Source organism: Squalius cephalus (genome assembly GCF_949319135.1).
Source record: "Squalius cephalus genome assembly, chromosome: 18".
Lineage (NCBI taxonomy): Eukaryota > Metazoa > Chordata > Actinopteri > Cypriniformes > Leuciscidae > Squalius > Squalius cephalus.
The window spans coordinates 28,191,634-28,218,519 of record NC_137139.1 but is presented as its reverse complement, the minus strand read 5'-3'; the positions used below and the strand labels follow the sequence as shown (position 1 = coordinate 28,218,519).

Here is a 26,886-nt window from a genome sequence, read left to right as displayed (position 1 = left end):
AAGCTGTAAAATGAATGTGGATAAAGTTTGTAATAATTATGTTTTTATAAGAAATGTAATTTCTTTGAAATGTAATACATTCCTGTAATACACATCTGAATTTTCAGCATCATTCCAGTCTTTAGTGTCACATGATCCTTCAGAAATCATTCTAATATGCTGATTTGCTGCACAATTATCAATTATTATTGGTCTTCATTTTGAATATTTTCATTATTATATTTTTTCAAAACAGTTTTTGCTGCTTAATATTTTTGTGGGAATTGTGATACATTTTTTCAGGATTTTTTAGTAAATAGAAAGTTAAAAACTTGAAATATAAATCTTTTGTAACATTATAAATGTCTTTACTGTCACTTTTGATCACTTTAATGTGACATTGCTGAGTAAAAATTAATGAATCTCTTAAAAAAAATTACCATGAAATTTTGAATGGTAGTGTATCACAATTTCCACAAAAATATAAAGCAGCCATAATAACTGTTTTCAACATTGATAACACAATTAAAAATGTTTCTTGAGCAGTAAATCATCATATTAGAATGTGATCATGTGACCCTGAAGACTGGAGTAATGATGCTGAAATTCATGACAGGGATAAATTACATTTCACAATATATTTAATTAGAAAACCGTTTTACATTTTTATACCATTTCACAATATTACCATTTTACTGTATTTTGATTAGATAAATGCAGCCTTGGTTAGTCAGTAACTTTGAGTCAGTGTATACATTTAATATCAGAAGAGTTTGATGAGAAGTGTTTAAGTTCAGTCTCTTCTGAAACTCTAAAGGAGACATATACGTGAACTCTCTCATTCAGCGCTGTACTTGTATTAAACTCTTCCCAGTGGAATCGCTTCCGCCTGATGCTTTCGATGTCTCCTTGAGCTTATGCTGGTATATCATTAAGCACATGTGATGGCTAAAGTGTTAGCTCGGCTGACAGCATATCATTCCTCCACTCAGAGATAATCAATATAAATGACCTGAACTGAGGAGGTTGTTGTGGTAAGGACCTCCCATGATGATTCACCCCTCAGATTGAGCAGAGAGTTGAGAGCATTGAGTGTGCTGCTGAAACAGGGGCCATTATTGTGAGCGGTAAGTGTGAATATGAATGCTAAGCACATCAGCTGGACATGCTCGGATGCTTACGCAACAGCTTGCGTCATCGTCGAAATGCTCTGGTGGGACATCTGAGAGCTCTGGATGAGACACTGCTAGTGTGAATGTTTTGCGTGAATTTGTGCATCTGCTCTACTTACAACCTCTTGTTTAGTAATGAAGCAGTACCACAGACTGGATGTAATGCATTTTGTTGCATTGGTTATTTTAATTATTTGGGTATATGGCCTCGACTTGATGTTTCTTTCTTGCTCTAAAGCTCCACTATTGTTTTGTCATTCAGGACTTTGCATATGACGACCCAAAGTTGGAGTTCAACGTGGATGCGCCCGACGGATTGGTGATGGAGGGGTATCTGTTCAAGAGGGCCAGTAACGCCTTCAAAACCTGGAACAGGTAGGGCGAAAATGATTAAGAAGATATTCAGGATTGGATGGAAACGAAATGAAATTTGGGCCACGTTTCCACGACAACGATGTAGTAAAAACGGAAATGTTTTTCCTTTGCATTTTCACGTACAGATGACAATGTTGTCAAAATGATATACGGTGTATTATTCATGCCGGGCCAGTAGTTGGCGATGTGACTTTGTAAAGAAACACTACCTGCCTATAGACTGCACACGCAATATGCATGCACATGACGTCACCGTTTTCACAAATTCACATTTTTTGTAGTTAACGGATATCGTTTTCAAAAACTTGCACTTTGAATCCCGTTTTCAGAAGTTTGCATTTTCAGGCCTGTTGTCGTGCAAATGAACGGCCAAAACACATAAAAAGTTTTCCGTTTTAAGTTAAAAACAGTGTCGTTGATGTCGCTTAATCGACCCCTTAATCAGTTCATTAAATTTATTGTAATTAATTAGCCCTTGTAAAACCCATATTGCTGAATCTGAATAGCCATGGTTTGCTTTCAGGCGTGCGACTAGGTCATGGTTGGGTTTAGGGAAGCAAAGCAACAATATACAATAAAAACATTATATTTATTTAGCTATGCACTGATAATCACAAAAATCTTCCCTTATACCGATTATTATTTTGTGCTATATTTCGGCATCACAACATTATTGTTATAAAGAATGAAAGATGGATATTCATTTTGAGATTTACTAAGGATGACGTTTAACAACGTTATTAAATTATTTGTTTTTTTATTTATGAAATAAGTGTTTTAAAAAAAATTTAATAACAATAACCCCAACCGTAAATTATAGTTTTTAAAGATTCACTTTAAGGGAGTTACATAATTGTAAAGGTTGTCTAAAAGTAATTGAGCATGCACAATTAAATATGCAATATCTCATAATCCAATAAAAGAAATCAATTAAAAATCAGGAGAAAATTTATATGCTTCTGAGATATTATTATATATAGTATAATAATTTTGCATTATTTAGTATTTTTTAAACCTAGCTTGCTCGGTCTCGGCAATTGAATGTATGAAAACAAGTAATTAGTAACTAATACAGTGTGTGTGTGTTTTCTCTTTTTTCAGGCGATGGTTCTCCATCCAAAACGGCCAGTTGGTTTATCAGAAGAAACTAAAGGTAAGTTCAGCATTCAGTAACTGGACACAGAAGTCCCAGCAGTTCAGACAGGTGATCTGTCATCTACTCTATACAGTACTTTGAGAGAATGAGCTGGGAGCGTGTCTGTGGATCAGCAGAATTCTTCAGCTCAGAATCAATGATGGTCAATCTTCAGCTCATCGGTCACTGAGCTGTTAGATACAGTATTACTAGTCCAGCCAGGCAGCATATTTCTAAAGCACTCAGTCTTTACGAAGATAACAAACTCATTCCCAGACAAATCAATGCTTTTCATCTGTATATTCCTGTCGAAGTGCTTACTCAGGGCGCTTGCTTAAATTACTGTGACTCAGAGCTGTTTAATGCATTTCAGAGGGGAATAGGTTCATTAGAGCGCTTTTATTTGAGTCAGCGTACTCAGGCCTCTTGGTCTTTACAGGATTCGCTGACGGTTGTTGTGGAGGACTTGAGACTGTGTTCTGTCAAACCTTGTGAGGACATTGAGAGGAGGTTCTGTTTTGAAGTCGTGTCTCCCACCAAGTGAGTCCTTGACCAGTTCCTGTTCAGTGAAGCTTAGACTTGCATTACTAGTAGTAATTGTTTCCTATGGATGTATATTGTAGGAGCTGTATGTTACAGGCCGAGTCAGAGAAACTTCGGCAGGCCTGGATCCAGGCGGTCCAAGCCAGCATCGCCTCGGCGTACAGAGAGAGTCCAGACAATTATTATATTGAGGTTTGTACAGTCTACATGTTGATAAAGAAGCATAAATCCGTTTGCGTTAAGAAAATAGTGACAAAATCACTCTTTACTCAAATAGGGCTGGGCAAGTAGATGCAAAATACAGGTAAATACAGTAAAAAACAATTATATATATTATTACAATATATATTATACAATTATATATATATGTATATATATATATATATATATATATATAAAATAGTTTTTTACTGTTTTAAAATGATTTACAAATTAATTGTTGATTGTGTTTTGAAGTTATTCCTTGAAATAGATAGATAATCATTAGACTACAACAAAAAACATAGTAATATTTTTTTGTAATAATATCCATTATTGTTATTATTTTTTATTATTATTATTAAAATAACAATTATTTTCATCAACATTATAATTTTATTTATACAAAATTGCTCTGATAGAAATGTTTTAATAATAATAATATTATTATTATTATTATTATTATTATTATTATTAAATGTTGTGTATACTTTCGTCCAGTCATGGTAACAGTTCCTTCTAAGTTTTGTAGCAATTTTTTAATTTAAAGGTTCTGATTTGAGTAATGTAAAAATCTAAATGTATTTGTAAAAAAAAAAAAAAAAAAAAAAAAAAAAAATATATATATATATATATATATATATATATATATATATATATATATATATATATATATATACATACACTTTAGTAAATTATTTTAAAGCACTATACCATTTAAATACTTTTGTAAACCTTTCTAACGAACACAAACAAATTAATAAATCATTGTTTTGTTGAAAGGGACAGTTGAAAAGAACTGATTGACATAAATGATTGAAGCTGATGTGTGTTGTTTCCCCCCATAACTCAGAGCTCTTGTATGTGTGTGTGTGTGTCTCCAGCGTTTGGACCGCACCGCCTCCCCGTCCATCAGCAGTATAGACTCCGCAAATGAGGCCCGAGAGCGCAGTGGACGGGGCGAGAGCATTCTCCTGCGGATCCTGTGTCTGCCGGGGAACCAGCAGTGCTGTGACTGTGGCCAGGCCGACCCCCGCTGGGCCAGCATCAATCTGGGCGTCCTGCTCTGCATCGAGTGCTCCGGCATTCACAGGTTAGCCATGGAACTGATCATAACGGATGATCACTATACCTGTGAAGTCTGAGTCCAGTTTATCCCGTGACCAGCCACTGTAAACATCTTGGTCAGGTTTCCTAATTGGATTAGGTCAGATTTGATTCTCTGGTTAGTCCGAGGCGAGCCAGTGAGGAGTGACCGTAGGGTTGACGGGACACGAGAGAAGGTCAGCGACTGCTGCTTCTTTCCTGTAGGCAGACAGCACTAAATATAAAGGAAAACATTATTATTATTATTATTCATCCATTTCAATAAACAATTTTGCGTAAATTGCTAATACTACTACTATTAATAATAATAATAATTATTATTATTATTATTATTATGAATATAATTATAAATAATAATAATGATTATTTTCAAACTCTCACATAAATTGCCAATACTATTACTAATTATTATTATGAATATAATAATAATTAAACATTGTTAATAATAATAATAATAATAATTATTATTATTATATTATTCATTATTATTAATAATATTATTAACAATTTATTGTTAATAATATTATACTACTAGCTACTACTACTAATAACAATAATAATAATAATTATTGTTAATATTAATGTTAATATATTATTATTATTATTATTATTATTATTATTAATATTATTATTCAACTATTTCTGTCGTAAAACAATTTTGCGTAAATTGCTAATACTACTACTACTACTAATTATAATTGTTAATATACTTCTACTACTACTAATAAAAATAATAATAATGAATTCATTATTATTTTTTCAATTATTTCCATCGCAAAACAATTTTGCATAAATTGCTAATAACAACAATACTACTGCTAATACTACTAATGATTATTGTTAATTTACTTGTACTACTACTACTAATAATAACTAATTTTTTAACCATTTCCACCACAAAACAAATTGCTACTAATGATAATTATTGTTAATATTAATGTTAATAATGCTATTATTATTATTATAATTAATATGCTCAGTTTCAAAAGTGCAAATAAAATCATGTTTTCCATAATATGACCCATTTTAAGAGTTCATGAGATATATTAACCTCACATTTGAATGTCAGAATATGATACCTTTCTGGTTCAAAACATGAGATATACTGGCTGTTGATGCATGCAACCCTGTCTGGACTGTCTTATGAATATTCATGCTCTCCCTGACGCCACACCTCTCACACCGAGCTCGCATCAGACGTTTGCTCCAGACAATGTGGCAAACCATCACACAATCTTCACCCGTTCTAACTTGGTTGCCTGGAAACGCGCTGATCTGGTGGGCAGAACACACATTTGCATGACAGTGTGGGCCGTCCCGGTGCTGCTCTCCTCAGCTCGAGTGGGAAACATCTTGCTCGAATTGTTAGTGAATGGTGGGAGTTTGACGCCCTCGCAGAACTTCAGCACTCAGAAACTTTCTGTCAAGTCAACTTTGCAGTTAGAAACTAGCAGATATAGCTTTTTTATAACCCTATTTAGATGATTATTTGTGTCCAATAACATATGCAAAACATATATTTATTTATAAATATATTTATATTTCATATACAAATATAACATATTTTTAATTATTGTTTTATTTCTGCGTTTTGACACAATAATAAATAATCATTAAAATACAAGAAAAAAGGAATACAAATAATAATGAATAATAATAAAAACTACCATGATTATCATCATTGTGGTTCATGCAATTTATATGCAAAATTGTTTAATAATAATAATAATAATAATAATGAATAACAACAACGATTTTTATCATCATCAGCAGCATTTATGTGGTTTTATGTATAAAAATTATAATAACCATAATTATCATCAATGTAATTTATGCTTAATTGTTGTTATAATAATAATAATAAGAAGAAGAATGAATAATAGCAACTACTATCAATGTCATCATCATTGTTATTTATGCAGTGTTATTTATGCAAAATTGTTTATTAATAAAATGAATAATAGAAACAACAGCCATCATTATCATCATTATTTATGCAATTTTTTTTTAAATAAAAAAATATTATTATTATTATTCAACCATTTCTATCACAAAACAATAATGAATAAGTAAAATTGCATAAATAACAACAACGATGAAGGTGATGATTGTTGTTGTTTATAAAATTGTATTTATGCAAAGTTGTTTTGCAGTAAAAAATAACTGCAAATGCATTTTCATCTTTCGGCAAAGACAATCCCAAAGTGCAATGTGACAGGCATCCAAGATGGCGGATAGAACTGAGAGAAATTTTGTGTATGCTTCATATTTCATCCAGGAATGAAAAGAATAGACAACAGTTCATTCTAATTAAAATGTAACAGTATTTGCAGTATTTGTGTATAGGTGTTGTAATACAAACCAATGTTTTTCCTTCTTTTCACAGGAGTTTGGGAGTACACTGTTCAAAGGTCCGTTCTCTCACCCTGGACTCATGGGAACCGGAGTTACTGAAGGTCTGCTCAAATATCCAGATTGTTCTCCTCCTAATCTCTCTTGGATGACCTTTCACTGTGACATGAGTAAACATGCTCTGACAATAACTGCTGTCTGTTCTGTTGTAACACAGCTGATGTGTGAACTAGGAAACAGCATCATCAACCACATCTATGAGGGGAGCTGTGAAGAGCAGGGCCTGAAGAAACCGGGACCCAGCAGCTCCAGGTGAGGGACGCGGGACATGGAAAAAAGTGGCTCTTTATTAGTCAGGCTGAATGTTGAATGTTCAGTTGCTGCCTCGATTTTTCAGGCAAGAAAAGGAGGCCTGGATCAAAGCGAAGTATGTGGAGAAGAAGTTCCTGAAGAAGATGATGAATGGCGAAGTTGTGGTTAACGGCGGGAGGAAATCCGAGCGCCGATGGAACACCAGGAAATGCAGGAGACATAACAGCGCCACCACCGTCCCCAAACCACACCGGAAATACAGACAGGATCCAGGCAGTGCTTCTCCTGCAACACTTTCCTCAGGTAATCAATACTTTTTTATTATTACTGACTGTTTAAGAAAGTACCATGGTTGTGTCATGTTTTTTGACAATTCAGTGCTTGATAATATCATGGTATTGTGTGAAGTGCTTTGGTGTATATACCATGGTACATGAAAATGGAAATCATTCAGTGTTATTGTATTACCGTCTGAGACCATCAGTGAACGATGGAATCGTCAGTTGATGTGTATAATTGTAAGTTTACTTTTTACTTATTTTTTTCAGCAACTGCTGCTCTGGAGAGAAAGTTCAGACGGGAATCCCTCTTTTGCCCAGATGAGTTGGACACTCTTTTCTCCTATTTTGACACTGGTTCTGGGCCTCGCAGTAAGTATTATATTCTGTCTAATGGAATTCAACTTTTTGTTAGTTTTTTTCCTTGTTTAGTTTTTTGCTTTGTCTTGCATTTTAATTTGCTTCGTTTTTTGTATGCTTTTATTGTTTTGTTTTATTGTTTTGATTTTCTTTGTTTTGTGTTTACTTTTGCTGTTTTCTTTTTTGCATGATGATTTGCTTTGTTTATTGTTTACTTTTGAGGTTTTACTTTTGTTTTGTTTTTGCTTTGTTTTAATTTGCTTCATTTTTTGTATAATTTTGTTGTTTTGTTTACTTTTATTTTGTTTTGCTTTGTTTTTTGTTTACTTTTATTGCTTTTGTTTTAATTTTTGTATACTTTTGTTGTTTTATGTTATGTTTAGTTTTTGCTTTGATTTATTTTATTTCTTTTTTTATTTGTACTTTTGTTGTTTTATATTTTGTTTGGCTTTGGTTTTATTTTGCTTTGTTTTGCTGTGAATTCTACGTTGCTTTGTTTGTTTAATTTAAACAATTTAAACTAATTTAAAGTTTTGTTTTTTATTTTGTTTCTGCTTTTTAATTTGCTTCACTTTTTGTATATTTTTGCTATTTTGTTTTGTTTTGCATTTTGCTTTGATTTATTATTTGATTTGTACTTTTGTTGTTTTATATTTTGTTTTGCTTTGCATTTTGCTTTTCTTTTACACTTTTGCTTTGTGCTTTTCTTTTACACTTTTGCTTTGTTTCTTTGTTTTTGTGTGTAATTTTATATCGTTGAATAACTGTGACGCATAGATTCATCATGTTTGCTGTCAGTGCTTGTTGGGCGTTATTGTAATGCGCCCGTGGTGGGCTTGTGTTGGTCCCGCAGGTCTGAGCAGTGACAGTGGGTTAGGTGGCAGTACTGACGGCAGCACTGACGTCTTGGTGTTTGAGTCTGTGGTGGACAGTGTCACAGAGGAGGGTGAGTCAACCACTGTGTGACATTGTTAACAATGTCTTCATATTCCATACTGACTGTTGAAGCAGATGAATCATGTGTTACATGTGTTTTTGTAATTTTCAGAGTGTGAGGTTTCTGAAGACTCAAGCAATGAGGCTGAACTTGAGCCGGAGGCATCAGATCCAGAGGATTTGAGAGAACTGGATCCCGGGGCGTTACTCTATAAGGCCTGTCAGGCGCGCAATCTGCCCATCATGGCTGAAGCTCTGGCACATGGGGCTGACGTCAACTCGGTCAATGAGGAGGATGAGGGGAAAAGCCCCCTTATTCAGGCTGTGATTGGAGTGAGTCAGTCCAAAAATATCCAGATGCATTGCTTACACACATATTAACAGTGATCTAAATAAGAAGTGAAGGTAACTTTAATAACTATGATCTATTTTGAGGTTTTAAAGCCCTAATCCTCTGTTTTTTTACATCCAGGGTTCCTTGATAGCCTGTGAGTTTCTGCTCCAAAATGCTGCAGATGTCAACCAAAGAGATCAGAGAGGAAGAGGCCCGCTGCATCACGCCACATATTTGGGTCATACTGGGTGAGGGCACTTCACTTGCTGTCTTAAGGCCCCGATATACTCGTGCTCTTTTTCGTTCTTCGCTTACGGATAAAACGAAGTTAAAAAAAACGTGAGCAGAGATTTACTGTTAGCGAACATCCCACGCCACCCACACTGCTGAGAGCGGCATTTAGATATGTAAATATGTGCTGCACGCTTTCCTCTCAATAACAAAATACACACAACAAAATTAAGAAAACAGCAAGCATGTTTTTTTTATAAAGCTTGAGAAAAGCATCTGATCATAGCAACGTGGATATGTTTGCACGTGCTCTGCAATTCGGCACGTCACGTTTATTTATATAGCACTTTATACAATAGATTGCTTAAAATCAAGCAGCTGTCAGTTGTCAGCTTGTCAGTGTCTCATTTCATCAGAAGTACAACTTCATTTTCTACTATAAAGCAGCTCTCCAGTGTGTTCATGTTTTCACTTGTGGACGTCTGACCTCGACTGACTGAACAGGAGAAATGAACCAGAAAAGATTTCTACGTGAAATAAGGCGGAGCCTCCGCGCACACCTACTGGTTACGTAATCGACGCGGACCAATGGTAGAACTAGCAAACTTTTCCAGAAAGTTCACTTTGGCAAGCTGTTTCGAACTCTTAAAACGAACTTCGTTTTGGTCTGATTTTGTTCGAAATTACGTCACAGCAGTACGTTCTTCAATTTAGCTTGAAGCATATCTCTTAAAAATAAAGGTTCTTTATCGGTATCAATGGTTTCAAAAAGAACCTTTAACATCCATGGAACCTTTCCACTGCACAAAAGTTGCTTTATAGTTGAAAAGCGTTCTTCAGATGATTCAAATGACTAAAAATGGTTATTTTAAGAACTGTCCTCTGAAACGTTCTTTGAGGAACCAAAATGGTTCTTCTATGGCAATGTGAGTGCAATATTCCCTCTATGAATCTATTTTACTTATTGGAACAACCACAATACAGATTTTCCACAATACAAGTTTTATATCATTTTTACTCAGTAGCTGAATACCCTACATTCATGTCCTGTTCTGTGATGTCTTAAATGGCAGCACCATTATACTTTTAATACATACCATTGTACTGAATATATTTACCATATTCATGCACTGTGGTATTTACATGCTAAATATTTCAAAGAATACCATGGTTTTACCATTAGGACATTTACATGGAATGATACATGGCTAAAAAAATTGTTTTGTCATGATAAGATGCTTAACTTTTCTGCAAGTGTATTTACTTGACCTTCTGCTGTTTTATTTCCAGTCAAGTGTGTTTGTTCCTGAAACGAGGAGCGACCCAGAACGATGGTGATGAGGATGGACAGGACCCGCTGAGCATAGCAGTTCAAGCTGCTAACGCTGACATAGTTACTCTGTAAGTTTATAAAGTTCCTATGTACCAGTATGTGCTTCTGTACGTTATACTCAGTACACTATTGGTCAAAAGTTTGGGGTCAGTTAGATTTTTTTGGTCACACTTTAGATTAGGGTCCAATTCTCACTATTAACTAACTATTAAAGACTTTTGCCTCGGTAAACTGTTACTGCTTATTAATAATTAGTAAGGTAGTTGTTAATTTTAGGTATTGGTAGGATTAATATGTGATTATGCAGAATAAGGCATTAATATGTGCTTTATAAGTACTAATAAACAGCCAATATCCTAGTAATATGCATGCCCTAGCCCTATGAAATCCATTTTATTTGTTTATTTTTTTCTTTAAAATGTTTCTGGATTTCTTTTTTTTTCTTTTTTTTGACTCCAATTTAATGGATAAATTCAATTTTAGTAATCAAAAAGCATGTCTACTTAATTGAAAATATGAAACAATTTATTAAAAGTTTAACAAAAATTACGTTTAGGGCCCTATGAAATACGTTGTTTTTTTGTTTTTGTTTTCAAATTCCATTTAACTTTTTTACCAAATCCTGTTTTCTGTTTTAAGTTTTCTGGATTCCATTTTAATGGTTTAATAAAAATTTTATATTAAAATGTAATTAAACCATTAAAATGGAATCCATAAAAAAATGGTTTAATACAATTTTTATAATAAAAAGCATGTCTAATTAATTTAATTCATAAAAATAACAATTTATTAATTTAAAAATAAAATTTCATTTCTAAGAAAATATTTTTTTTTATTTTATTTCAGAAATTCTGTTTTATTTTTTCTGGCAATCAATTTTTGCGGATTAATATTCACAAACACTAGTCTATATCACAATTTGATTTAAGTGTACTGACTGATATATAAAAAAATATATTTTAAATAAATTTGAGTTCTTTTGAACTATATATATTCATCAAAGAATCCTGAAAAAGTTTATCATGGTTTCCACAAAAATATTAAGCAGCACAACTGTTTTCAACATTGATAATAATAAGAAACTGTAATAATATTCTACAGTTTTTACTGTACTTTTTGATCAAATAAATACAGCTTTGGTGAGCATAAAATTATTTAGTTCAATAAAATGAAAAAAATCTTACCAGCCCCAAAGTTTTGAATGGTAGTGTATATAAGAAATTGTACAAAGTCTGATTCCAAATCAAACCTCTCTTTGTTTCTTCTCTCTGTTTCTCTCTGGACAGGTTACGTCTAGCACGTATGAACGAGGAGATGCGCGAGTCTGAGGGTCCGTTCGGTCAGCCAGGTCAATATTCTAGCAGCAGTCCCACAGAGCAGCAGTATAAGAAATGCATACAAGAGTTTATCTGTCTCAACATAGCAGAGTGCTAGAGAGCCCATCATTCCCAACAACACCTGCCATGTGTTTTTCTGTCCAGATTCCAGCTAAACCAGCTTCTGATGGGTTTAAATGGTTTCTAGCTGGTCAGAGTTGGCCAGTACCCGGTCCAAGCTGGTTTAGGTGGTTAATCAGGCCCAGTTTAACCTCAAACTGGTTCCAGCTGGTTCCACAACAGAACTTGTTAACCACTTCACATCACATTTCAAAGTTAGTCACATGATTGACTGGCCACCATAGTTCGGCCTAGCAAACAGTGGTGCTACTCATTTCAAGACAGTACCTGTGGGTTAGATAATTGTGGTGGTTTTGGTCAAATACCAGTTACACAAAGCTTTGCGTCCAAAATCGCATACTCTCGTCTTGAGTAGGGACTTATTCTGAATAAGTAATTACTTCACGACTGCTAAAAAATACATTCTGTATAGTATGGGTGTGTGTAGTTTCAATGTAATTCAGACTAACTACATTCGCCATGTTGTCATTATCATGTGACCTACCAGCATCATTCGCTACACTGCCATTCACAAATCCTCTCCCGTGGCCTCATGGGATAGCATCGTCTAATCTCACCGGAAGTCACCCGGGTACACATACTGTTTTTCGCCTACTGTATAATAGGGAAGTATGCGATTTGGGATGCAGCCACAGACTATCGCACTTTCACTCATCACTTACACTTCAAACAGTATTATACAGTATGTTAGGCAGCGGTCTATCTATTCTAACAGTGTTTTAGAGGCATTTTTGTACACGTGGTTTAAACCGATCGGCCTCTTAAAAACTTTTGTGCTTGCAAACGCATGAGGGAGCGTGAGTGGGATCAAAAACTGTGATTATTATATGTCATAAATGTATAAAGTGTCTAATCTACTAACTGGAAATGTGATTTTGTCGACTTTAATGCCACTGTTATGCACTTTTTATTAACTCCACTGTCGTTTTTGTTTGCTTTTATGGTAGAAAATGCCTCAAAACGGATTTTTATGCTTTTACGAGTATCACCCAGAGCAATAGTGCAATGATACAATGATTTTTTTTTTTTTTTGTATTGTGGTAACAGATTGTATTTTTGTAACTTCATATACTTGTGAATTTCACAGTTCACAACCAAACTCCAGTTCAGACACCAAAAACAAAATTGCCAATTTATTTACTGGGCTGTAAAATAAAAGAGTACCGATTAACAATACACTACCATTCAAAGGTTTGGGGTTAGTATGATTTCGTAATATTTTTGAAAATAAGTCTTTTATGCTCATCAGGGCTTTATTTATTTGATGAAAAATACAGTAAAAAAACAGTAAAATTGTGAAATATTATTACAATTTAACATAACTGTTTCTGTATTTGAATATAGTTTAAAATATAATTTATTCCTGTGATGCAAAGCTGAATTTTCAGCATCATTACTCCAGTCTTCAGTGTCACATGATCCTTCAGAAATCCTTCTAATATGCTGATTTGCTGCTCAAGAAACATTTCTTATTATTATCAATGTTGAAAACAGTTGTGCTGCTTCATATTTTTAGGGAAACATACTTTTTTCAAGATTCTTTGAATATAATGTTCAAAAAAACGGCATTTAGAAATCTTTTGTAACGTAATAATGCCTTAAATCTTACTGACCCCAAACTTTTGAGCAGTAGCATATGTTATTATACAATGCAGTAGTTTTATTTGTGTTTGTTAATCTTCAGTGCATTGATTGCTGTTGCTCTGGTCTGTTTGGTTTCCTGCTGCTTTTTGCCCTTCATGAATCTGTGTGAATGAAATCTCATAATACAGTCTCAATTTCCAAACTTCTGCTTTATAATGGAGTGGATACTATAAAGCATGAGCATATCTAACTATTGGATGACATTGTAAGCGAGTTAGCGTGTGATGTCATGTATATTTATTCCCGGCAGTCCTTACTATATTCATGAGACGTGTTCTCATGGTGTGTTTTGATTTATGTAAACTCGGATGTGTACCATCACTTTAACTCAAGATCTCAACCAAAGACCACAGACTTGTTAGTGTATAAGGACTTTTCCCAAAGCAATCAAAAACATAGCACTTGTTGGGAGAAAATTCATTTGTAAATGTGTTATTTGTAGTTTGTGAACAGGCTAGATTACTGTAAAGTTGTTCCCCGAAATGTACCGAGTGAAAGGTCACTAGTTGGTGTGTGTCGTCTTCGTCTCGCTGGCCAATGAAATCGTAGCACTTTCTGTTTATCGTTTTGTGAGTATCGAATCAGTATGACTCCTGAAGCAGCGAAAAACTGAACAACCAAAAGCATAATTTTATTAAAAGTAAATAAAATAATGCACCAATACCATATAAAAAGATTGATTTCTAGATGGTGGCTGTAGCACATAACCTCTTCTACTGCTTGCTTTCATATTTCTGCTTTTTTTTTTTCATGTCGGTGTCATGCTGCGATTTTTGTAAAAAAAAAAAAAAAAAAATGTCTGAATATTGTATAACTGAAGATTCTTGTGTAAATTATAACCTCTGCAAATTCTTCTTTTTTTTCTTTTGCTATTTTTTTGCTTTCTGCCCTTTTATCTGTCATTTCCTTCTAAACCGAAAAGAATCATGACAATAAATGAAACGTGACTGAAGTACTAACTGCTTGTGCTTGGCTTTTCTTCTCCTGCCTCTTTCTTCTATCTGCTGAGTTATTACACAACTGTCTGCATTAACTCAACTCACTCATCAACCCAAGTTTGCTGCTGTAAGGTTTTGAGGAAATTACTTTTTTCTTCTTGGATCTTGTATGATTTTTTTGGACCCTCAAGATTTGTTCTTATGTTTGGGGCCTTAGAGACCCTGATAATTTGCATGAATAAATTATCATAATAATTTTTAAATTAACATTTTCTGCACAGAAAAAAATTATTACTTTTGATTATCAATGTTGAAAATGGTTGTGCTGCCAGTTTTGATCAATTTAATGCATTAAAAATATTAATTCCTTTTTAAAAAAATCTTTATGATCCCAAAATCTTAAACAATAGTGTATGTCGTATTATTACGAAACATTGACAAAGCAAACAAAAAAGTTTGTGAATATATATATATATATATATATATATATATATATATATATATATATATATATATATATATATATATATATGCCAATTCAATTGATTGCATTAACTGTTTTAATAGAATATTTTTTTTAAGTACCACATAAAATGATATAGTTTGTACCTCGGTTTGTAAAATAACTCGTACCTCAGTTTATAAAAACAAAAAAGGCAACAAACGTGTTGACAGAAATGCACAACAGGCAAGCCATGACATGGTTGTCCCATAGACTTCTATTATAAGTTTATAAAATTCAACAGAACTCAACTTCTTTTTAAACAGAAATATATCTTTAAATGGTTCTCCTGCAAACACTGGTCAGTACGCATGAGTACCCGTCCTGGGAAGACAGGGACAGTCTCCTCGTTGTAAATCAAGCATGTGAAATTCACACAGTTTGCCAGTGTGTTCAAACCCACCCTTTTGTCCCCTCTAAAGTTTCAGTTGTTGTCATGGTTATAAGACGATACAAAGACCCTATATGGCACAAAGATCTGGAGAAGGTTCGTTTTGATGGGGGTGCTTTACAGTGTCGTTTCTGTCCCTTAATTCTAAAGTGCATTAAAATGTGCTGAAAACACTTATTGTAATAGACTTATTCGCTTTGCTTACTTTGCCTGCTTTTGCATTAGTAAAGTAGTAGTAAACTAAACTTCTAACTTAAGATAACTATTGCTATAAGCTTGTTTCCACCGCAGAATAAAAAATAAAAGGTAATTGTGACTTTTTATCTCACAATTCTGACTTTTTTCACGCAATTACGAGTTTATATCTCACAATTCTTAGAAAAAAAGTCTGAATTTCGAGTTTATATCTCGCAAATCTGACTGTATTTTTCACAATTCTGAGTTTATAATTCGCAATTTTGACTTTTTTTATAACTCAACACGTCTATGGTAGCGAAAGTAACATGGCGCTTCAAATAACGATTGTATCGATTACATCGTTACACCAGTAGGTGGCGACAAGTGACTGTAAAAAACGTATTTGTCATTGAATCGGTCATTCAAGAGATTCGTTCAAAAATGCTGATTCATCCAGTAATAAAACCAGTGAAGTATTTGTAGCTGTGTCTCATTTTGAAGGCTGTGTCCTCTAGAGGTCGTATTTGTCAGCCGTGTACGTCATCACATTATGTCTTCTTTCAGAAAAGTAACCATTATATAATTGTCCGTTATTTCTTGTGAAGCATAAATTGTTGTAATTCCCTAATGACTTTGGAATGTAATAGTTACTTTACTGAAATGAGGCAGCCTCTATGACGTACGCGGCCAACAAATCTTCAAAATGAGACACAGCTTGTGAGTGAGTCATTGAATCATTCATTCAAGAGATTTGTTCAAAAACGCTGATTCGTTCAGTAATGAAACAAGTGGAGTCTTCATGAGTGAGTCATTGAATCATTCATTCAAACCAATAAAAAACAAAAACCCATTCTAATTAATTAAAACATTTCAAAAAGACTGCAGCAATTAATATTTTGTCAGAACCTCTAGTAAATTAAATGTAAAAAATCATGATTCTCAATTTATCGTGCTGCTCTACTTGCAAATCAGACTTTTTTTTAACCGAATTGTGAGATATCAACTCGTAATTGCAAGGTTATAAAGTCCAAACTCGCAATTGTGAGATTAAAAAGTCACAATTTTCTTTTTTGTTCCGTGGCTTTCGTTCCGTTCACATTACAGCTGCATTTTAGGAGTTTTGTATAGTCAAAATGAACTGTGTTTGCTCCCGTTTTAGGTGACACCACCTACCTGGATATTTTCCGGGAGTTTTCCCATATGGCATCCCACAATCCTGAGAAGCTGAAGCGGAGGAGCGTTCACTTCCGTCACTCCTTCAGGTGAAATCCGTTGAGTAATCTGTTAGATAAATGCAAATATTGCTTTATAAACACAAACACACACATATAACTTAAATATATTTCTTCTTAATCTCATCTAGAGTATGAACGATCAACCCTGTCAAACTTTGGACACCAAACAAGCTGGAGCAGAAGACACTTTGATTAGCTGATATAATAAGTGTGATGGAGATGAGCGTGAAGGACTTGAAACAAAAATTGTGGTCGTGTTGAATGTTTTTAATGATTTTAATTATATTTTTTGTAGCTTTATGGGGGTCAGCTGGACTTAACCCCCAATGTTTTGTGTTTGTTTTCTTCATTTGCATTCTCCTTTTTTTTTAGCCATAGACAGTAACAGACATCCAAACATCTACAATTTATGGTTACACGTCTGTTAAAACATATAATCAAAAGATCATGCATGAATGCTTTCCCATTTTACATTTCATCTCAGTACTCTTACAAGCATCACTATTACCCTCTATTATAAAACATATCCAGCACTGATTTTTCTTTGTCCTCTTTTTGAAAGCAGTTGAAATAATAAGGAAGTTGTTTTTGGAGAATCTGCAGTGATTTTGTCTGTTGCTGTAGTGATGAATGTACTGTTTTGTATTGACTATGCTGGTGTAGTCTATATATTTTATCTGTACAGCCACTATAAATCATTGCAAATTCAAATGCAGATAATGTATATTGTCTTTTTAGATGCAAATTGATAATATAAAATGATGGTATTTTGTAAAAATGCAAAAAGTGGTAAATAAATATCTCTAAAAAAATGTTTTTTCTTCAAAAATTGTGATTTAAAATTATGATTTTGCTGTAGGCTATATTAATCTGGGTGATACATTAGGTACCCCCCCCCCCCACCCCACACCACACCACACCACCCCACACCACACACACACACACACACACACACACACACACACACACACACACACACACACACAATTTCATGTATTTCTGATGAAGACCAGGACATTAAGATGGACAAGTGACATCCTTTCAGAGTCACCTTACATGTTACGTGCGTCCACAAGAAGTGGACATTGAGAATCGAGATTTCATCCATCCCGGACGATTGAATTGTTCTTATGAGCCAGTTCTTTAGTGAATCTAAAACATTCAGTGCGATTCGCAAACGAATGACTCTTGTGAACCGGTTCTTTATAGTGAATTCAAAAGGACCATATTAAAAAAAAAACTGTAATATTGAGTCAATACATATAAAAACACAAACCAACACATTCTCACATGTGAAAGGTCTATTAATATCTGCGGAATATTAGGGAAATATTAATATCTGCGGTTTAACAACGAGAAGCTGCGCAATGTTGAGGCATCAAAAAATCATTATTTTTAATTTGAGTGACGACACGCTGACCGTTCCAAGATGGCGGGCGCACCGACGTGTCTGGAGCGATCGATTGTGGAGTCTTGCGATTGTGGACAAATGACTCTCACGAGTCGGTTATGACAACGTGTAGTTAAAGATACACATTTTGTATAAATAATGTGACAATAACTAATAATACTAGACAAATCACTAATAATTCATTCATTATTTAAAAAAAAACAATTCATTAAAATAAATCCCGTCGTTAAAATCCTAACATTTGCCATCGATACTCCTAAAACGCATTTCTTTTTTCATGTGTGTGCAACCCGCTCAGTTTTGTGTCAGTTTACGTCAGACATTTATTTTGAAAAGCAACCGAATGCTTTTCAGAACTTTTATTTTGTCATTTTACATCATCACTTCCTTGTGTTGCGGTAGCCATATTGGCATGGGGGATAGATGACAATTTCACCTTAGCCGAAGAGCTACATTTTTGTTATTTTTGAAAGTTTATCAAGTGCGTATTCACTCTGAACTAAAGGGATATCAATATATCACCACAATTTGACCCTGGTCGATCCCGTGGAGGGCGTTGAAAGAGGTGAGACGAAACCGTTAAAAATCCCCTTTCAGGCTGTGTTTTAAAACCTAGCGAACTATCTACTTATCTATTTACACCTATCTTTCACTGTTATTGTCTTATTTTGTCTACGACTACAGTTGCTGACAATGAAGGTGTTAACCGCTCTATAAACATACGCTTCCACGTTGTTCTAAAAAGCACAACAGTTTGGTCATTATTTGCTTAAATGTCTGACGTTGTGTATTTAATTTTGTAACGTTACAGTTTAGTGTATTGAGAAGACGATGTAAGATTGTTCTTTCAGTCTGTGTCAATCTGCTTCCTTATTGACAATCGTAACAAGATGATTGCAGTTAATGTCAACAAACATGATCTGAATAGCGTTGGTTTATTTCAGGCTTTTTAGATAATTTAGAATGTTCTGTTGTTTCATATAAGTGTATTCTATGAAGAATAGGAAGTGTTCATTGTGTAACTGAGAGTACCATGTGATTTCACAGATGAGCAACAACTTAAACAAGAGGGCCCCAACAACAGCAACACAGCGGTTAAAACAGGACTACCTCCGCATCAAGAAAGATCCAGTTCCGTATATCTGTGCTGAACCTCTGCCCTCCAACATCTTGGAATGGTACTTTTGATTTCCTTTAAAACGTTTAGATAGATAGATAGATAGATGGATAGATAGACAGACTTCCTGTTTTTTTATTGCATAGTGATTTGAGTTTGGAAATGTCAAGTTTGACTCTTAATTCTTAAAGTTCCCCCTGATACACGTTTTCAAATATTACTTTTCATGTAGTGTGTAATATAGCTGTTTGTGAATGCAATATAAAACATAATATATTGCATTTTATATAATACAATATATATTAAAAAAAAATCTTTATTGAGCAAACTCATAAGTTTGCTATAAATAGTGTGCATATAGGTAGTATGAATTAAATTTGGACGTACTACATCCGCCATGTTGTTGTTCACAAGTGGTAAAGTTATTGTCACCTAAAAGAAAGATCTGATTCTGGACTGCCTGAAACGAGTCGTCAGTAATTAGTCTTACTTCCTGCACAAACCTACATAGGTTGGTAACAAATTTGCATAATGCCACCAGCCTATTGTCTTCATTGGCTGCTCGCGAACAACGTCTACTTTGCCCCGCCCTCAAACGCTGTAGTTGTAGCTAATGCCGCGTTCCAGGCAACCTGTAACCCGTGTTTTTCCAACTCGTAACTGGGAGTACATCGATCTAGTACGAGTTCACGGGTGGGAAGTTATGGGTTTTACTGCCGTTCCAGTGCACTTTCACGGGTATAAGGTTGGAAAAACACGGGTTACAGGTTGCCTGGAACGATGTACTCCCAGTTACGAGTTGGAAAAAGAAAACACGGGTTACAGGTTGCCTGGAACGCGGCATTAGGCCTGGAAGAGTTTAGTTTGTGTGTCGACATGTCAAAAAGATGATTTTTTTCTGCACTGTAAAAGCATATCCATATCCATAGACCAATCGCAACAGACCAATCTGACCAATTAGAGCAGAGTCCGAGTTAGAGAAACTGAATCATTTAACGAACCGTGTCAGACACTGTGAGAAAAGAGGAGATGCTGCAATGTATATTATGTTATTTTGGCCTTGGATGCATGTAAACCTATTGTATGAGACCTCAAGGCAAAATTAGGAACCTTTAAAATAGCATAATTGGGACACTTCCTTTATAATCGGTTTTATAATTTCCATTGTATTGAGCAGAATGTTCATTCTGCATCCATACAATGAAAGTGAATGGAGACGAGGTGCTTATGAGTTCTTAAAAGGACACAAGAAAACCACCATGAAAAGTGGTCTATATGAATCAAAACAATAGATTCCAAGTCTTATGAAGTTGCATGATAGCTTTCTGTGAGGATTCAGACAGAAATTTGAGTGCACTACCTATATGGGCTATTTTTATGATGCTTATTTGTCCTTTTTGAAGCTTGATAGTAGGGGTGTGACGGTTAGTATATAACCGTGAGACCGACGGTTATTGTTGAACACCGTCATTAGATCTGTATAACCGCCAAAACCGTGTTATTAAAATATTTTTTACAAACATTTTTTTATCATAGAGAATGTTTAAACACTAATTAAAAACAATTGTTAACAGTCTGTGTCATTAATGGTCTACGTCGTTTCCAACTGTATTTGATTCTTTGCCAAGTGCCAACGCAAATTTTGTTTTGTAAATCGTCAGACATGATTTTTACCACTTCATTAAGTTTTTCTTTGTAGAAAGCCTTTCTTTAAAGCGAATTTCGTTTTGTATAAATTGTATATTAATTTTAATAAATGTTTCATCAACCAATTGCATGTATTTAATAAATAAAAAGCAAATGACAATATAATAACCGTGACATGGAGGCGCCGGTGCGCCACGTTCACTTGCATTGCATTGTGAACTAGAGCGCATCTCATCGTAAATGAATGAAACTCAGCATAGACCTATGCCTCATACATTAGCATTAAATATCTTTGCTGCATCCTTTCTAAAACAGACAAAGGCTTTCTTGCGGCTCGCATCAGCAGAGCATTACCTCGTCCATAGACCGCAGAACAATCAGCGGATGGCGGGCGGGTGCGGCTTTGAAATTTGGTCAAAAAACTTTGGTGCGGATGATGAGTTTTGTGAGGTGGTTGCGGATGAAATAATACCCCATCCGCGTATCTCTATCGATAACAACATTGAACACTACACAAATATTAATTGTATTTTTTTTAATTTAGGCGATCAAATAGCTAATCAGTGTCTGCTCGTTTATTCAGTTGTCCTATAACAGACGAACGTCGCAACGCCCCCCCCCTCCCCCCCTCACCAATTCTGAAACCGGCACACCCCTACTTGATAGTCGAATATCTGTCACTGTGCTTTTGCTGCATGGAAAAAGTTTAACTGAAAGCAACTTGCACTGACATATCCTAATCCATTATTTTGTCTCAAGATGCACATCAGTAATGTTTATTTTTTTTCTAAGGCACATTTATAAAAACTACTTAAATGGCCAAATCCTGGCCTAATCTAAGCCCTGTCTGTGAAACCGGGCCTTAATGTTTTAATGGTTGTAATCATATCACTCTAGATACTATCACATGTTTCCTTCTCTTTCAGGCATTATCTAGTACGTGGCCCTGAGAAAACTCCGTATGAAGGTGATTTCCCTCTGTAATTTCACATTAGTGCTTCCCTTTGTAAACTGCTTTGTGCAATATCTGCTTCATTTTGACTTGTCTTTTGTTTTTCGTAGGTGGTTACTATCATGGCAAACTGATTTTCCCAAGGGAATTTCCCTTCAAACCACCGAGCATATACATGATCACACCCAACGGCAGATTTAAATGTAATACAAGGTAAAGAAAATGTTATCTTTTCAAGCTCAGTATTTATTTTTCTAAATTTAGGCCCTTACTAAGGGCATTACACAATCCTGAGTGCCTTATTTCTGCTATGAAATGTTTACAATATAAAAAAAAAAAATCTTTATTAAGCAAACTCATGAGTTTGCTATAAATAGTGAGCATATAGGTAGTATGAATTAAATTTGGATGTACTACATCCGCCATGTTGTTGTTACTGTCACGTGACCTACCAGCTTCAGTTGCATCGCTTCACTTACATTCATAAATCCTCTCCCGTGGCCTCATGGGATTGTAAAGTGTCCATTGAATGTGCGCTTCAGAATCTCGCCGGTAGTAGTAGGTCATCTGTGGACTTTTCGCCTGCTGTATTTGCATACTATATATTCGGACATACTACTCTATTGGCGCACTGTTTTTCGCGTACAATCTAGTAGGGAAGTATATGATTTCGGACGCAGCGATAGATTTCATATTTTGAAATCTCAAAAGATTTTCAAGTCTTTCTTGTACGCTCGAATCAGAAGAACAATACAATTCCTGCATAATGACTAGCTTTCGCTCTCTCTTTCTCTTTCAGGTTGTGTCTTTCCATCACAGATTTTCACCCTGACACGTGGAACCCTGCGTGGTCTGTATCCACCATCTTAACCGGCCTCCTGAGCTTCATGGTTGAAAAAGGCCCGACTCTCGGCAGCATCGAAACCTCTGACTTCACAGTGAGTGTCACGCTGATTTAAAGTGAACAGTGAAATGCTTTAAGCTTTGTTTCTTCTCATGGTGTTTATATTTTTATTAAAGGAATAATTCATACACTGGGTAAACCCAGCCTGATCTGCCGGCGATTTGATTTCGCCCTGCAGCTCAGGCTGGAAACCTGCACATTTATCTCTGCTGCTTCCTTTACAAATTTGTGGGAACCAATCACAAACTGGCTTATCCACCTGGCACGCTATTGGCGGGTTTAATCCAATCCAATTCAATTCCAGAGCCGTTACGGCTCTGTCCAATTCCTTTTAACCTCTCGACGATGCTCAATGGCTTCTTTTTAGCAAATAAATTGCTCGAATGGGTGTAAATACCACTAACTTTCATGTTTTTTTGCATAACCTGCAAAAATCGCTCGATTCCATTGCTGCTTCTGCAAATCGCTGATCAACACGTTTGGTTACACGTTTCCTGCCTGGAGTTTGCACGTAGCTCTGCAAAGTACATCACCCGGATCGTTGGTCTGATTGGTTGAAGGACTATCCAATTGCGTACAGAGTCATTTGAACTATGCCCGTTGATCACGCCTCTTGTGCAGTAGAAAATACAGAGCAGACTCCCCAGACCATAGTTCAATCTTAGCTTGGTCTGGTGATAGCCAGACTAAATAATTCACCCAAGTGAATAAATAATTTAGGGCTGCCCCCTAACAGTTGATTGAAAGAGGCTTAGTTGACCAAAAATTGTATTAGTTGGTAAGTCGCAGAAAAAACAAAACTGGTGGTCCATGAGGGACAGACCGTTAACGGCAGGTCCTTGTGGTAAATACAGTACGTCGGCAGGAAATCCAAACTTTCGCCTATCATCCATCTACCACAAATATGGCTTATCATTTGAAAAGTAGTAGGAACTTTACTGCTCGCTCTAATGTTAACCTAGATTAATGTGCACTATTATAATGCGCTTATCCAAGTGTTTGTGTGGAGAACGTGTTTACTGCATGACTACAGGCACTGGCACGATCACTTAATTTAAAATAATGCCTCGTCATTTTTGGTCTTACATCAGAGTAGCCTAATACATCATTTGAAACGGACAAATGTTATTTGTGTGCACTCACAATTACAACTAAAGGTGTTCCTTTGTAAAATAAAGAAAACAAACTGGATGCACTTTCTGCTGTCTGTCTCTGTGAATGGAAGTTTTTCCTTTGTGTTTTTTGTGTACAGACGACAATATTGGCAAAACGATCTCCTTTCACATGGATCCGCGAAAATGACTAAAAATGCTGTATTATGCTGCCAGGCCAGTAGTTGGCGCCGGAGTTTGTAAAGAAACACTGAAAACGCAGTAATCGTGTAAATGAACGGCCAAAACGCATGTAAAGTTTTCTGGTTTTAGTTGAGAACAGTGTTGTGTAAATAGCCCCTAATGTTTAAATAAGTCAAATCCTGTAACGTGGCTTTTGTTAAATGCAGTCTACTGCAAGATGTGCTTGATATTAAAAAGAGATATTAAAAGTGTAAAAGAGAACCGGTGCTGTTCCCCGTTCCCCGGGTGCTGGCCACTTTTAAGTGGCATTTTTGTAAGGCTGGAGTTGATTTTTATCCATCAGAAATTGTTTGGATATACAAAAGTGGGCATTGCATTCAGGATTTGTGAAATAATTCAAAATGGTAATTTTATTTTAATTTGAAAATGTTCTTGAAATGTGCACGAACACAATTTAACAAGATCAGTTTTAATGCCGTGTTTGTTTGAATGTGTTCCCTGCAGAAAAGACAGTTGGCCTCCCAGAGTCTTGCATTCAACATCAAGGACAAAGTCTTCTGTGAACTGTTTCCAGATGTTGTTGAAGTAAGTGCCAGACTTCCTCACAGATGTATGCATGAGCGGTAAGCGCATTATTTCAACAAATGTATTAATACCTGATCCCGTTCGCCCCCTGTGAAACAGGAAATCAAGCAGAAGCAGCGTATGCAGGAAGAGCTCAGGTCTCGCTCTCAGGCGCTGCCCCTCCCTGACGTGGTGCCGGATGGCGAAGCCCATCACGCTCAAAACGGCCACCTGCCCCTGAACGGGCACCTGCCCCCGGGTGCGGCACACCCGCCCGACCTCCAGCAGGTCAACCGTAACCATGGACTCCTGGGTGGAGCGCTCGCTAATTTGTTCGTCATTGTAGGCTTCGCCGCTTTCGCCTACACGGTCAAGTATGTTCTGCGGAGCATCGCGCAGGAATGAATCGCCCAATGAGAACCATCGACAGGACAGATGAAAGGCTGGTGCTGTTCTCACGACCAAATAAAACGAAGCAGTGTCCTGTTAATGAAATTGAGAGCTTGGTGATTTCCTCCATAGTGGTGACAACCAGATCTCGTGTAACACGGCCACTTAAAGGTCAAGGTCACATGAACGGATGGCTTTATTAATATGTAAGGAAATTTAAAAAAAAAAAAAAAAAAAAAAGCAGCAAATTTTCTACCTTACACAGTTCCCAAAGGAAGCCACCAACTTCATGTGACCATGAAATTAACCAGAGTGGGCTTTTTTTTTTAAAGGCCTGAATCAGCATTTGTTGTTTTACATGTTTCTCATTGATCTGTAAGATTTTAAAATCTGCGCATATAGTATGCTGGGTTTTTATGTGGAAGATTAAAAGAGAAAAAAAAGTCAGAACATTCCTTAAAAACAAAAGGAAAAACCAGTTCTGATGCTTGTCGCACCACTTATTGCTGTGACGAAAATCCCAGAGTATTTTATGTAATGGAAATGGCTCGACTGTAAACATGCTTAACCGACGGAAACTTGTTCTTAAATGCATTTGTGCTCGCTTGCGCTACGCCAACCGTAACAACAAGTTAGGCCGGGAGAGAAGCGGTGTGAAATGAATTATTTGTCCTCTGTTTGTCTGTGATGCTGCGCTCCAAGTGTACATTAACTTTCTTTCAGAGGGGAGTCACCGTCGGCTGAGAGAAAAGTATACGAACTCATTTTTTTAGGCCATGCAACACTATAAATTGTTTTTGTGCAATATGTAGGATTGTCAGCACTACTTGGCTTTCACGATACACAGCACTTCTTTTGTTTCCAAGGGTTGTGATTTTATGCAATAATTCTTAATAAATTGAAAAATCCATTTAATTCTTGTTATAAACACAGGCAGGTTCATATGCATTAAATTCTTACATTTCCTGTTATACTGTAAGATCTTTGGTTGTTTTTATTAGGAAAAGTACCTCGGGTTGCACAAGTAATTCACAATGAAGACTTGCTAGTCAAAGTCTAGTTTGCTGAGACCTACCTGCACGGCAAAACATCTCTTTCTGGGTCAGAACGGTCGTGCCGCTGCTCATTCTGACTCGGGAGGGAAGGAAGTAATACTCATTACTGGACCAGAATGTTCTGGTCTCCCCCAATTCAAGTGTTCTGAAGTCCCGATAGTAGCAGTAATACGTTTTTCAGCACCTCCATGGACACTGTTGATCGATATCCTTTCCTTTAGAGGGGTGTGTAATCCGAGATAGTCATGTTGTGTTTACATTTTGAATAAATAATATTCTATTAAAGAAAGAGTTTGTTCATTTGTGATTCAACTCCACTTCTTGCATTGTTGCTTTTTATGAAAGATACAGTTTCAGCTGTAAACATATTTAGATGTTGTGCTGAAGTTAAAGTACTCTTCTTAACCTCGTGCCATGTTATTTTACAAATTACAGGCATGTTATTTACAATCACTAAGATGAAATTGCATTTGAATACTCCCAAGTCCCTTAAAATATTAGCACATGGATATTTGTATACATGCAAATGCCAATGATCCATTCTCGGTTATGTAATCACTTT

The 26,886-nt window shown here is 35.6% G+C and overlaps 2 protein-coding genes across 2 annotated transcripts in view; both read left to right on the top strand.

Moving 5' to 3' along the window:
- acap3a (ArfGAP with coiled-coil, ankyrin repeat and PH domains 3a) overlaps positions 1-17,368 on the top strand; it is a 68,981-nt gene extending 51,613 nt beyond the window's left edge. Inside the window, exons 10-25 of the mRNA XM_079848232.1 lie at positions 1,414-1,526; positions 2,628-2,679; positions 3,101-3,201; positions 3,285-3,396; positions 4,287-4,495; positions 6,896-6,965; positions 7,079-7,173; positions 7,259-7,476; positions 7,722-7,823; positions 8,665-8,757; positions 8,860-9,080; positions 9,220-9,329; positions 10,603-10,713; positions 11,932-11,993; positions 16,914-17,016; positions 17,118-17,368. Coding sequence (XP_079704358.1) covers positions 1,414-1,526; positions 2,628-2,679; positions 3,101-3,201; positions 3,285-3,396; positions 4,287-4,495; positions 6,896-6,965; positions 7,079-7,173; positions 7,259-7,476; positions 7,722-7,823; positions 8,665-8,757; positions 8,860-9,080; positions 9,220-9,329; positions 10,603-10,713; positions 11,932-11,993; positions 16,914-17,016; positions 17,118-17,124 — 1,779 coding nt within the window. The 3' untranslated portion in view covers positions 17,125-17,368. The remainder of the gene's footprint in view (positions 1-1,413; positions 1,527-2,627; positions 2,680-3,100; positions 3,202-3,284; positions 3,397-4,286; positions 4,496-6,895; positions 6,966-7,078; positions 7,174-7,258; positions 7,477-7,721; positions 7,824-8,664; positions 8,758-8,859; positions 9,081-9,219; positions 9,330-10,602; positions 10,714-11,931; positions 11,994-16,913; positions 17,017-17,117) is intronic.
- A 1,414-nt stretch (positions 17,369-18,782) lies between these two features.
- ube2j2 (ubiquitin-conjugating enzyme E2, J2) lies at positions 18,783-26,623 on the top strand. The gene is made up of 7 exons (XM_079850157.1): positions 18,783-18,965; positions 19,448-19,578; positions 22,091-22,131; positions 22,227-22,329; positions 22,916-23,054; positions 24,820-24,900; positions 25,000-26,623. The coding sequence occupies exons 2-7, from the start codon at positions 19,448-19,450 to the stop codon at positions 25,282-25,284; spliced, it is 780 nt and encodes a 259-aa protein (XP_079706283.1). The 5' UTR covers positions 18,783-18,965; the 3' UTR covers positions 25,285-26,623.
- The last annotated feature ends 263 nt before the right edge of the window (positions 26,624-26,886 follow it).

Coding starts and splice junctions, on each gene's coding strand:
- ube2j2 (XM_079850157.1), top strand. CDS start 19,448: ATGAGCAACAACTTAAACAAGAGGGCCCCAACAACAGCAACACAGCGG. Junction 22,132..22,226: donor TGAGAAAACTCCGTATGAAG/GTGATTTCCCTC, acceptor TGTTTTTCGTAG/GTGGTTACTATCATGGCAAA. Junction 23,055..24,819: donor TCGAAACCTCTGACTTCACA/GTGAGTGTCACG, acceptor TGTTCCCTGCAG/AAAAGACAGTTGGCCTCCCA.